This window comes from Dreissena polymorpha, chromosome 5, assembly GCF_020536995.1.
Source record: "Dreissena polymorpha isolate Duluth1 chromosome 5, UMN_Dpol_1.0, whole genome shotgun sequence".
Lineage (NCBI taxonomy): Eukaryota > Metazoa > Mollusca > Bivalvia > Myida > Dreissenidae > Dreissena > Dreissena polymorpha.
Window position 1 is genome coordinate 5,187,462 of NC_068359.1, and position 14,001 is coordinate 5,201,462.

The 14,001-nt window shown below is 36.7% G+C and overlaps 1 protein-coding gene across 1 annotated transcript in view; it reads left to right on the forward strand.

The window, feature by feature from the left end:
• LOC127881746 (germinal-center associated nuclear protein-like) overlaps nucleotides 1-14,001 on the forward strand; it is a 40,598-nt gene that overhangs the window by 427 nt on the left and 26,170 nt on the right. Inside the window, exons 2-9 of the mRNA XM_052429829.1 lie at nucleotides 1,212-2,343; nucleotides 2,679-2,713; nucleotides 5,323-5,401; nucleotides 7,681-7,752; nucleotides 8,642-8,847; nucleotides 9,610-9,760; nucleotides 12,400-12,630; nucleotides 13,554-13,643. Coding sequence (XP_052285789.1) covers nucleotides 1,221-2,343; nucleotides 2,679-2,713; nucleotides 5,323-5,401; nucleotides 7,681-7,752; nucleotides 8,642-8,847; nucleotides 9,610-9,760; nucleotides 12,400-12,630; nucleotides 13,554-13,643 — 1,987 coding nt within the window. The 5' untranslated portion in view covers nucleotides 1,212-1,220. The remainder of the gene's footprint in view (nucleotides 1-1,211; nucleotides 2,344-2,678; nucleotides 2,714-5,322; nucleotides 5,402-7,680; nucleotides 7,753-8,641; nucleotides 8,848-9,609; nucleotides 9,761-12,399; nucleotides 12,631-13,553; nucleotides 13,644-14,001) is intronic.

A 14,001-nucleotide genomic window follows, 5' to 3' on the forward strand; every position in this document is an offset into this window, starting at 1 on the left:
TTTTTGTGGACAGACCAAAAAATCGATCCGGCATTGTTGCCTTACGCTTCAAAGACATTGCCGTGATAAGCTGTATTATATGCCGCAAGAAACGTCTCCATATATAATGTTCCCATGGTTATGACATCTGACAATACAGTATTAATTGGTACACTTGCCATCACATCAATTTTAGAGATCATCAAGACGTTAATTTAGTGTAAATGACAAACGCTTAATGTTACCCAGACGCTTAAAATCTACTGCCAAAAAGAGAGCATGTCGCACTACAGAAATTGTTGTGACGGTGATAATCGAGTGTTAACGTGCAACATGTGCCCCCCCTGTTAATAGTAGACAGTAAAGTTGGTATGGGCATGTCCTCTGTCAAAAATCGGGGAAATCGGAACATCTGGCCAACTTTGTTTCACAAAAAAAAACTTACATGAAAAAAGAAGGCTTTAGCGGCTGGGGGGGGGGGGCACATCCCCCCCCCTCCCCCCCCCCCCCCCCATGGACCCAATGATTTTTTAGCTTGGCTGTTTTAGGAGAAAACCCGAGGTGTTGTCATAGACAGCTCGTCATGTCGTGTCCGTCGTCCGCCGTCCGCGTCTACTAAAACCTTAACATTTTGTCAAGGTTTTGAACATTGGCTCTAAAATCAAAGTGCTTCAATCTACAACTTTGAAACTTCATATGTAGCTGCACCTTGATGAGTTCTACATGCTGCACCCATTTTTGGGTCACTAGGTCAAAGGTCAAGGTCACTGTGACCTCTAAAAAAAATAAAAAAATCTGACAAGCTTTCATCTATTCAAAACTGCACCCGCAGCCGAGCGTGACACCCGTTATGCGGTGCTCTTGTTTAAGCATAAAAAGGAAACATGGTTAATTCACCAAAAGAGTACAATTTACCCTTGTTAAATGTTTGAATTGCATTAACTGTTTACTGCTACACGAGTTATCAAGAACTTGCCTTAATGGACAATACAAAGATTAAAATAAATAGATTTGATGATATTATTTTCTAGAGCTGGAAGAAAGTGAAATTTCATGTTTACCCAATGAAAAAATAAGAAAGAGGAGTAATGATGAGATTATGAAATATGAAATTATCATAATTCTACATACATAAATCATTAAATATATTTATTTTTATAAAACAATCTATGATTGCTGCTAGCTTAGCTACTTTGTACATAGTTTATTTCTGATCTACATTTTTTATTTAGGCAGGAATCATGTCAAACCCATTCAACAGCGCTAGCCAAGGTTCATTTGGAATGGACAGCAATGGAACATCACAGTCTGTTTTTGGTCAGCAAGTTGGATTGACCCAGACAGGTGTGTTTGGCCAATCACCAGGTGGTTCCGGATTGTTTGGAAGCAATTTTCCGGCAAACACATCAAGGCAGACTGAGCCATTCGGTCAACAGATGCTTTCTTTCACTAGTGCCATTCCCCAAAATAGCTCGAACAGTTTGTTTGGGCAAGCACCGACTCCAAGTTCCTCGTCACTGTTTAGTACAAGCACACAGGTGCTTCAGAGTTCAAGTTCACCAAATGTTTTTGGAGGGTCCTCTTCAGTAGGATTGTTTGGACAAAACCCACAGTCAAGCCTAAGTGCACCTAGCCAGCTCGGTCCAGTAAGTACTTCAATATCTGGTAGCAGTACTTCCATGTTTGGGACATCATTTCCATCTACCGCAGCAAATTCAGTTCGCTACCCCTCACCTCCATTGTTTGGTGCCTCATTGTTCAACAAACAAGCTGATGTATCCAGCTCCAAAGACTCACTGCCTTCATATGCTGCAGCAATATCAGCAATAGGTTCTTCCTTCAACTCAACCCAAACAGCTCAGTCATCAGATGGGAGGTCTTCTGCATTTGTTGTACCTAAGCAAGAAGGTGCAAGCATGTTTGGAAAGCCTGCAACTGGTTTTGGGCAGTCTGCAAGTGTAAGCATTAATTCAGCTAATACATCATCAGTTTTGTTTGGTGGTTCCAAATCCGAGACTTATGCTAATAAGAATGAAGGTTTGGGACTTTTTACACAAGGTGCAGGAGACACAAAACCATTCCAGTCCAAGTCAGACTCTGGTTTGTTTGGAAAACGTTCATTACCTCGCTATGAGGAAGCCCCAAAGATGTTATTTGGAAAGAAAGTTGGGCAAAACGTTGATGGAAGTAACAGTGTACCTGAAAACCAGCAGCTTGTAAAGCAAGAAGGCATGGGAATAAAGAGTGAAAGTCATGCATCAAAGGAGAATTGGTATGGCAAACCAAAGGAAAAGGCAACCCATTATGCTCCAGAGAAACAATCTGAACCAGAGCGGCTGTTTGGAAAGGCCATTAAAGCATTTGGTATTTAACTTTCTTGCATTGTGCTTGTTTTTTTTGGGCGGGTGGGCTGTACAGATTATATCTGCAAACTAAAAAATTAACCTTGAATATGCATAGTAATGGTATGAAAGTCTTTTTGGCTAAACGTTTCTAAAGGATCTATTTTAACGTAGAAATAGTAAAAACAAAAACAGGAATTTTAATTGAAGTGTTATCATTTGATTATCATTCAGTTCTTACGCTTTTTTTTTATTTGAAAATGTAAATATCGATATCTTAATAATGTGTTTGAAACTTTAATTAGATTTTCTTTCAGAAGAGTTTAAAGTTTATCTGATTCTCAATTACACTTGTAGGCAAAGAGGATGAAGATGAAGACTACAATGAATCAGTAAGTATTTGTTACTCTTTTCCGAGGAATTAAGGATATTGCAATAGGTATTTCTGGTTCTTCCAATTTTTAGCTCACCTGATTGCTCAGGTAAGCTTTTGTGACCGGTCTTTGTCCGTCTTCCGTCCGTCCGTCAGCCACATTTGGTTTGTAAACACTCCAGAGGCCACATTTCATGTCTGATCTTCATGAAACTTGGTCAGAAGATTTGTCCCAATGATTTCTCGATCAAGTTCGAAACTGGGTCATGCTGGGTCAAAAACTAGGTCACTTTTTTATAGGTAAAAAAAAGAGAAAAACCTTGTAAACACTGTAGAAGTCACATTTCATGCTCAATCTTCATGTAACTTTGTCAAAATGTTTGCCTTAATGATATGTTGGTCGAGTTCAAAAGTGGTTCCAGTCCGTTGAAAAACATGGCCGCCAGTGGGCCGGGCAGTATTCCTTATTTGGCTATAGAGAAACCTTGTAAAAACTCTTGAAGTCACAATTTTTGCCCAATCATCATGAAAGTTGGTCAAAACATTGGTTTTATTGATATCTTGGACGAGTTTGAAAATGGTCCAGATCGGTGAAAAAACATGGCCGCCAGTGGGCGGGGCATTTTTCTCTATATGTATATAGTGAAAACATGTGAACACTCTAGAAGTCTAATTTTTGGCCCAATTTTCATGAAATTTGGTCAGAAGATTTGTTTCCTTGATATGAGAGTTGAGTTCGAAAATGGTTCCGGTCAGTTGAATAACATGGCTGCGAGGGGGGGGCAATTTTCTTTATTTGGCTATAGAGAAACCTTGTAAACACTCTAGAAGTCACAATTTTTTGCCCAATCATCATGAAAGTTGGTCAAAACATTGGTTTTATTGATATCTCGGACGAGTTCGAAAATGGTCCAGATCAGTAAAAAAACATGGCCGCCAGTGGGCGGGGCATTTTTCTCTATATGATTATAGTGAAAACATGTGAACACTCTAGAAGTCACATTTTTGGCCCAGTTTTTAGAAATTTGGTCAGAACATTAAATTTTGTTTCCTTGAAATGAGAGTTAAGTTTGAAAATGGTTCAGGTCAGTTGAAAAACATGGCTGCCGGGGGGTGGGGCAGATTTCCTTATTTGGCCAAATAGAAACCTTGTAAACACTCTAGAAGTCACAATTTTTGCCCAATCATCATGAAAGTTGGTCAAAACATTGGTTTTATTGATATCTTGGACGAGTTCGAAAATGGTCCAGATCGGTGAAAAAAACATGGCCGCCAGTGGGCGGGGCATTTTTCTCTATAGTGAAAAGATGTGAACACTCTAGAAGCCAAAAATCATGAAATTTGGTCAGAACATTTGTTTCCTTGATATGAGAGTTGAGTTCGAAAATGGTTCCGGTCAGTTGAACAACATGGCAGCCAGGGGGGGGGCAGTTTTCTTATATTTATATAGTAAAAAAAAGCTTGTGAACACTCTAGAAGTCACAATTTTTGCCCAATCATCATGAAACTTGGTAAAAAGATTGGTTTTATACATATCCCATAATTAATGCCATAATTATTGCCCTTAGATTGTCCAAATTTTCATTATACAAACATGTATTATACAAAATCCTTGTAAACACTCTAGAGGTCACAATTTTGTTTCAGATTTTATGAATCTTGGTCATAATATTTATTTTTGTAAGGAAAGTTTGATGTTTGGTAAGGGGGGGGGGGGTCAGCTTAAAATATAGGTCACCAGGTCAAATCTTACAAAAACAAAAACACTCCATATGCCAGAGTTTTGGTTCAATAATGATGAAACTTGACCAGGATGTTTGTCTGGACAATATCTAGGTCAAGTTTGATGTTTGGTAAAGATTGAATGAACCGACTCCTCTCAGGTGAGCGAACTAGGGCCATCTTGGCCCTCTTGTTTAAAGCTAATCAACAAGACCACATGTACATTATAATGCTACATGTACATAATGATATAAAGATGTTTTTTTATTGGATTTGTATAGAATTAGAAACAGTTACTGCCAAAGCAATCACTTATTCCTGTTTTTATGCCCCTGAAGGAGGGCATATAGTAATTGCACTGTCCGTCTGTCTGTCCGTCACACTATGCGTTTAGGTTTCGAAAAATGCTCATAACTTCTATGTCATTTCAGATGTTACCTTCATATTTTATATGCATGTGTATATGGACAAGGCCTTTCCATACACACACAAATTTTGACCCCCTTGACCTTGAACTTAGGGTCCGCGGTTTTGAAATCTGCGTTTAGGTCTCTAAAAATGCTCATTACTTCTATCAAAGCGTTTTTGGGGGGCATATGTCATCCTATAGAGTCAACTCTTGTTTGAAATTGTGTTATTTTGGCAAAAATCTGAGTTATCCCTTTGTTTTTATGTCAATAAACAAAACGAAAGAGTACATGGTAGTTATGACTTCATTTAGAAAATGTGTATTTTGTGAAAATGACTTTAGAATCAGAATTTGCAATTGCTGCCTTTACCATAATATTTTCTAATGATTATTATACTCTAATGTCTATGACCAAAATTTACTTTATTTGAAGTTTTAGTTTGTTTGTCACCAGAATGTAATTTAGCATTATTAACAGAAATCTTTGTTTTTTATAGGCTTCCAATGATGAAGGAGGGGAATCAAAGCCAATAGCTGCCCGGGGTCTGTTTGGTAAAAATACTGCTGCTACTGCTGGTTAGTGTTGTTTTAGTGCCATTATAATTAAACCATAATTCTCCATAGTATTGCTTGCATAGTAAATGTTACAATTGAATCCATTTATTTCATGCTTGTTTTTCTTTATTCTTATGCAAAAACTTGTATCCTGCAATATTTTATTTTGAAAAAAAGTTTATCAATATATCAAGGTGTGTATTATTGAATTGTTTTGATTTTAATTCACCTGACCACAATGTGCTCATTGTGAGCTTTTGCGATTGCCTTTTGTCTGTCATCCGTTATGCGTTGTGTGACGTCAAAATTTGCCCTCTAACGCCATAGAGGCCACATTTTTTGTCCGATTTTTATGAAATTTGGTCAGAAGATTTGTGCCTATGATATCTTGGATGATTTCTAAAATTGTTTCAGTTGGTTGAAAAACATGGCCGCCAGGGAACAGGGTATTTTTCCTTATATGGCTTTAGTAAAACCTTGTTAACACTCTAGAGGCCACATTTATTGTCCGATCATCATGAAACTTTATCAGAAAATTTGTCCCAATGATATCTTGAACCAGTTCAAAAATAAAATGTTTCAGGTTGCTTGAAAAAACATGGCTGCAATTGGGTGGGGCATCTTTCCTAATATGGTGATGTAAAGTAAAACCTTGTAAACACTCTAGAGGCCACATTTTTTTGTCCGATCCTCATGAAATTTGGTCAGAAGATATTTGCCAATGATATCTTAGATGAGATCTAAAATGGTTCCAGTTTGTTGAAAAACTTTGGGTACAGTGAGCGGGGCATTTTTCCTTATATGGCTATAGTAAAACCTTGTTATCATTCTTAAAGTCACATTTATTTTCCAATCTTCATGAAACTCAGTCAGAACATTTTTTCTAGTGATATCTTGGATGAGTTCAAAAATGGTTCTGGTCTGTTGAAAAACATGACCGCCAGGGGGCGGGGCATTTTTTCATATATTGCGATAGTCAAACCATGTTAACACTCTAGTTTTTATTTACTGTAAACAAACAAATCAGGATATGTATAAGCTTTGCAGACATTGAAAAATAGAGAAAGATATAAAGGGCACTATTCTTGCAAAATGCTCAGGCAAATGGTCAACAATTTTCAATAGAATATCACAAGATTGTGATGCTGTAAAATAGTATGATGTGAACAAGTTTAGCATTTTTATACGCCCGTTTTAAAAACGGAACGTATTATAGTTTCACCCTTGGCAGGCGGCGGGCGGGCGGCATCCACAGCAGTGTCCACTTTCTAATTCAAACAGTTTTCATCCCATCTTCACCAAACTTGTTCAAAAGTTGTGTCTAGACAATATCAAGGTCAAGTTCTAATATGGGTCATGCTGGGTCAAAAACTAGGTCGCGGGGTCACTTAGTGCATTTCAAGGATTAAGCATGGTGTCCGCTCTCTAATTGAAGTAGTTTTCACCCGATCTTCACCAAACTTGGTAAGAAGTTGTGTCTAGATGATATGTAGGTCAAGTTCAAATATGGGTCATGCCGGGTCAAAAACAAGGTCACAGGTCACTTAGTGCATTTCAAGCATTTAGCATGGTGTCCGCTCTCTAATTGAAGTAGTTTTCATCCGATCTTCACCTAATTTGGTCAGAAGTTGTGTCTGGATGATATGTAGGTCAAGTTCGAATATGGGTCATGCCGGGTCAAAAAAGAGGTCACGAGGTTACTTAGTGCATTTTAAGCATTTAGCATGGTGTCCGCTCTCTAGTTGAAGTAGTTCTCATCCGATCTTCACCTAATTTGGTCAGATGTTGTGTCTAGATGATATGTAGGTCAAGTTCAAATATGGGTCATGCAGGGTCATAAACGAGGTCATGAGGTCACTTAGTGCATTTCAAGCATTAAGCATGGTGTCTGATCTCTCATTGAAGTAGTTTTCATCCAGTCTTCACCTAATTTGGTCAGAAGTTGTGTCTAGATGATATGTAGGTCAAGTTCAAATATGGGTCATGCCGGGTCAAAAATGAGGTCACGATGTCACTAGTGCATTTCAAGCATATAGCATGGTGTCCGCTCTCTAATTGAAGTAGTTTTCATCTGATCTTCACCGAATTTAGTCAGATGTTACATCTTAATGATATCTAGGTCAAGTCAAATATGGGTCATGCTGGGTCAATAACTAGGTCTCGAGGTCACTTAGTGCATTTCAAGCATTGAGCATGGTGTCCAAAACCTTCGAACGGGCGTATCTTGTGACAGTTTGGCACTCTTGTTTAATATTGTGTATCTTTGCATATACATGTGGAATCTCCTACTTTTCTATCAGGTTCTACTGTCTCACCATCTGGATTATTTGGAAAAGGCAAGATTCAGAGAAATCGCATACCTTCATCCTCCGGTAAACATTTAACTCATGTAACTTTAGAATGAGACAAAAATAAAGACATTAAATACAAAACATCATAAAATATACTTTGTTATATTTGTGTTGTATAAAAACATGAAATACATAGGTCAGATTCATTTGTTCATGTAGGATATACCAATATTTTTATGCTCCCCGAAATAAAATTTAGGCGGAGCATACAGTTGCCAGTTTGTCCTTCCTTCCTTCCTTTCTTACCCTCTTACTTCCATCACACTTTTGTTACAGTTTCTCATAGCACCTTCAATACTTAACCGATCTCTTTCATATTTGGCATGTAGGTACCTTGCATGGACCTCTACCTTTTGATGAGGTTTGAGGTCACTGGGGTCAAGGTCACTGAGGCTAATAATAGATTCATTTGTCACACCTTTGTTACAGTTTCTCATAGCACCTTCAATACTTAACTGATCTCTTTCATATTTGGCATGTAGGTACCTTGCATGGACCTCTACCTTTTGATGAGGTTTGAGGTCACTGGGGTCAAGGTCACTGAGGCTAATAATAGATTCTTCCGTCACTCTTTTTTTACAGTTTCTCATAGCACCTTCAATACTTAACCGATCTCTTTCATATTGGCATGTAGGTACCTTGCATGGACCTCTACCTTTTGATGAGGTTTGAGATCACTGGGGTCAAGGACACTGAGGCTGATAATAGATTTTTCCGTCACTCTTTTGTTTAAGGTGGTTATTTACACATAGATTGCAAAAGGAATTATGGGGGAGCATCCATCAGTTTCACTGATATTCCTGTTTTATCTTGCATGACAGATAGTCTAATATTCCTCTCTTAACTGCATGTAAACTCAAGAAGGTGATACAGTTTTGGTCCCCTGCATGTTTGTTTTCCTTTATGACAGATGCAAATGACAGAAATGGAAGGCCCTCCCTTAGAAGACAGATGTCTGACGATATCAACAACAAGGTTGCAATTATCTGCAGGAACGTGCCAGCCAAGTTTAACTCCGTCTATTCCCTGCGATCTCACTTTAAGAAGTTCGGAGATGTTTCTAAAGTGTTTCCTAACCAGTCTAAAATGCAAGCAACAATTCATTTTAGAACTCATGTAAGTAACATGCCTGTAACTGTAAATTGAGTTGTTATTGGATAGTTAGAAAGCAATCCCCATAATACAGATAAGCTTAAATGAATGTGGTATACTGATTAGGGCAGGTCGAAACTGAATGACGTCGTGACGCAGGGACAACCTGTAAACTCTTAATTAAAACAGTATACTGATTTACCATCATTGTGGTTTGGGAATATGTAAATGTGTGACTTTTGTTCTTCAATATATGTTGCGTGACACTGATAGTTTTTATAGTAGTTTAAGGTTATATTGGTAATCATTAAAATGTTTTATTTTATTTAAAGACCTGAGCTTCCCCAACAACTTACTATGTTCTTGTAATGTTTGGTTCAAACCATTAAATTTTTAATTGATACAAGAAATAGAGAATATTATGTGAGTTTTGGATAAAGATCAAGTTTATCATGCAAGGCTGAGAGCCTCTCGCTAACATGGTTCGAGCCGAGCATGATAAACTTGACCTTTATCCAAAACTCACATAATATTCTATTTATCCTATTATTTCCTCCCGATTTGCCATTAATAATTAATAAATTATCAAATATGGAATATTTGAAGATTTTGGTTTTTCCATAGTTGACAAAAACAGATTCTCCATTTTTTGGAAAGCCCCAAATCTGAACTAAAAATAGCGATAGTATAAAGCTCAAGTTTATACAATCATTGTTATACTATCGATTTTCCTTTGGTAATAGGAAAAAATACATTTCATCCATCAGACTAGACTTTATATTTTAGGAGGCAGCGGCAGAAGCGAAGCGTAAGGGCCGCCTTCTGGGTCGAGGCATTCCACCTATGACAATATTCTGGAGTAATTTTGTCAGCGCAGTTGGCCGTGGCTCTGACAGTGAAGAGAAACCTACACGGACACAGAAACGACGCAGCGATGGTATGTTATTGGAAGTAATAGTTTAGTTTTGAGAAAACAAAGAAACCGCAGTAAAATGATTGGAGGATATTTATTGTTAAGTGTTAGCTTTTATGCTGGGAAGGGATCCAAGCATATACTCATTTTATGTCTCTCTGTTCTTCTTTCTGTAGTAGTTTTTATATAAAGCTTTAAAGGGACCTGTTCACGTTTTGGTAAATTGACAAAATTAAAACAATTTGTTTCAGATCAAATTTTGATTGAAGTTATGATATTTGCAAAGATACAGTAATACTGAACATTTACCATGCTCTAAAATATTCATTACCGGTATATGCATCTTTTGAGGATTGAATAAACCTGTAAATTATAAAGCGTTACAAATGCGAAAAGATTGGATAATTTGGAGAATCATCGTTATATTTTGTGACACTTTGAGGATTGCTAATATAAGATAGCTGGCACTGATAGCCTAGTTGTTTATGCACCATGCTTTTACTCTAAGGGTCAGTGGTTTGAAGCCCGGTCTTGATTACTTTTTTTTCTTTTTTTTTTTCAATTTCATTCTTGTTTTATACTAGAGCTATTTGGTTCTGATGTTTACATTTGTAAATGTTAAGCATGCATTAAATGACATTCCAAAATGTTTTGAGCAAGTCCCTTCAACCCTTTTAGTGCTGGAACCAAATTTTGAAGGCCTTTGCAAACAGTTTGGATTTAGATGAGACGCCACAGCCACAGATCCAAACTGTTTGCTATTCTTATAGTATTCTATGAAAAAATCGAAGAAAATGCTAATTTTAGAAATTCAGCAGACAACATTTTAGCAGACGACAAATTTCCCAGCATGCAAAGGGTTAAGAGGAAGTGTTGAGTACAAGGATCATAACTCATCAGTTATTGCACTTATGATGTTAATTTTATTGTGCAGAGCCCAAGTTGCTAAGTTTGATATAGCGCATTGAGAGGAAGTGCAGAGTTCTTTGAATAATTTCCATTGGTATTTTTCTAGTGAAGAGCCAAATTACATATTGTAATTTTATTATGAAAATCATAACTCAACAAGCAGTCGATAATTAAAGGGATTCAAATAAAAGGTCACATACAAGACTTTGAAAGGAAGTACAAACAAGACCCTTATCTGTTTTTATATTAATAAGTCATTGCACTTTGCTCACTTTTCTGTTTGTGAAACATAACTTTTAGTATAAAATTGATTGTCACTAACATTCATGTTTCAAAAGAGGACATTGATAGTGTTGCACTAAATAAATAAACCTTGTTTTTCCCCAATTTTAAAGATCCAGAACACTCTTGGGTCAAAACAGTATTTCTGAGACATCACTTGTTGTTGCATGCATTTTATGATTTATTTATTTGAAGAAAATTGGAAATTATCAAAATGTAGACACTGAAAAATGTATTTAAAAACTCACCGAATTTAACATTGTTAAGAATGAAACACTAAGTTTTATTACTAAACATCATTAATTAATTTATGGTTATTTCCCATAAAATCTTAACAAGATTGATTGGCATAGTGGATAGAAATACCTTAAAAAACATATTTGTGAACCAAAAGAGATGAGCTTTCTTATATTGTGTGATATAAGTTTAGAAAAAAGTCCTTTATACCAAAAAAAATAAATGTCAGTTGTATGGTTCTAGGGACCAATCAGGGTCCTTCAGTGCTGGGTGTGAAGCGTCAACTACTCTGCATCTCAGTTTAACGTTTATGCTAGAGATGAGCAAGTTTCTGACTCACAAGAGGCAAAATGTACCAGGCTGACAGAAAACATGGCTTAACGCATATGTGTAAAGTATCGTCTTTTATTTTATGCTTTCCGGTGGTTTATAGAGAAATATCAGCGAAATAAAACTGGTATTTCACTGTTTTAAACAGTGAAAAATAACAACGAAAAATATCGATATTTTTCACTTTTTTACTGTGAAATGACGTCATTTTCTCGATGAAATGACGTCATAAATCCAGCGAAATTATCCTGTTAAACTCCTTAACAATGTAAATTAACGGTAAAAAAAAGCATAAAATAAAAAGAACTTTTGTTGGATTCGATGGAATAACGATTTTAATTCACCCGTGATCATAAAGAATAAATATTATCACTCGTGGCTGCGCCACTCGTGAAAATATTTTATATGATCACTCGTGAAATAAAATCGATATTCCATCGAATTCAACAAATATCCTCTATAGATTAGCTTTTGTTATCCGCACAGGCTAATCGTATATGATACTTTGTGCCTAGACTGAATTTTTGTTAAGCTGTGACTCCATTTAAACAAAATTCCATAAAAGCGGAAAGTTTGGTCCCTTAAAGCCTATGGAGGGAGACTGCACAGGTTAATCTGGGTAGACGCTTGATGCATATGCAATAAGTAATGTTTTTCAGCCCATATATTTAGTCAGTTTGTCAATTGTGTCACCGAGCTCGATCACGCCTCAACTAATACATAGTAGAAATGGTGAATGAACTGCATTTACTAAACTCGACCAATGTTTCCTGAATTTAGAGAGCACAGCCTAAGTCTTGAGCTCACATAATTTATGACAGTTGTAAATTTGCATCATTTAAGTAGATAATATTTTTACTAAGTACTAGAAAATGTAAATTTCCTGCGCTTACCAAACAATTCAGAGAGCGAGGCGCCTGTAGCCAAGCGTGGTCCAGCCTGGAAGTCCAATGAAGTGTCGGACGAGTTGGAGGCCATGGCAGGGACAGGGGACATCCGAGAGGCAGCAGATGAGGTCCCCAGGGGCCTGAAGTTTGAGCCTCAGGAGGGCCGGGTGAGAGTGAAGCCACAAAGGCGTTCACCTGAGCGCAGTGTTAGTCCTGTGCCAACTACTTCAGCATCAGATGTTAAAATTGGTAAGCATCTACATACTTGTATTGGATCTACTTAAGTGGTACGTGCATTTGAGATAACTATCATAAAAATTAAACTTGAAAGTAAATGTAAACTTTCTTCAGAATTTTCTTATGCAAATCTTTTAGCTCTCCTTAGCATGAAGTGCTTATTGTGAGCTTTTTTGTCATGAGTCATCAACATTTAGCTTGTTATCACTCTGAGGCTCAAATTTGTCTTCCAGTCTTGAATAATTATCTTGTTAATTTTGAATGTTAATCTTGACACTATTTCATCAGAGTTCAGATCTGTGTCAGGTGCAATTTAAAACAAGGTCACAAGCTCAAATGTTTGAAAAACCTTGTGATCTCACAAGAAGCCACTTATATGACCCAATCTTGTGGAACTTGTCAGAATGTTTATCTTGACAATATCTAGACTAAGTTTGACTCTGGAGCATGTTCATCCAAAAACTTGGTTGAAACTTAGTCAGAATGGTTATCTTGACAATATTTAGGGCAACACTTGATCACGATGAAATCACTTTACCACTTAAGAAGTCATATTTTAATACGAAATCTTGATAAAACATGACCAGAATGTTTATCTTGAAAATAGCAAGGCCATGTTTTATTAAAAAGGTCAAATATGTCCCACCCACAATTTCTGGGTCATGATGTTCCTCTAGCTTCTTTTATATCAGTTTAAGACAATAAAGCAAATTAAGTTTGTTGACAATTTGAAAGTAAAATTGAACTTTTAAACATGTATTATTTGTGCTTTATGCATTTTTTTGTAAGTTTAATAACCAGTTGAAACTTAAAAGAAATATATAAATATGACACAAAAAAGCAAATACAATACATATTTTAAGAAAAGCAGTAGTTCATATCATAATTATACATGTTTCCATGTTTTTTTTACAACTTGAAGGCCTGTGTTTTAGTGTCAGTAGGGATGTTTGAGGGTGTTGGTTCGCGCACCACCACAGACCGGGTACAACTGCTGGAGCTCAGGGATAAATATGTCAGACAGAGTAAGTAGTTGTGTTCATACGCTGCCACATAACACATGTGTCACTACCTGAGAAGGGAAATAAAACCTTAAATATGAATGTCAGGAGTCACTGGACTGTTACATTTTAGTTATTTGGGTAAAGAGGCATGTATAGAGATAATTGATAGTTAAAACTTACCACAACTGTTCACCTTAACAGGTAGTGTGTAGCTTGCACTACCTGTCTTTTTGTTATCTAAACGGTTAGATGTCCACAGATCGTCTGAACTGTATCTTTATGATTGTTCATGCAAATTTTTGAATAATTTACCACACATTTTCACTATCTGGAGAAGGAATGTCACAAGTAAGTCCTGTGTCACTTTGCAAAAGGTCAA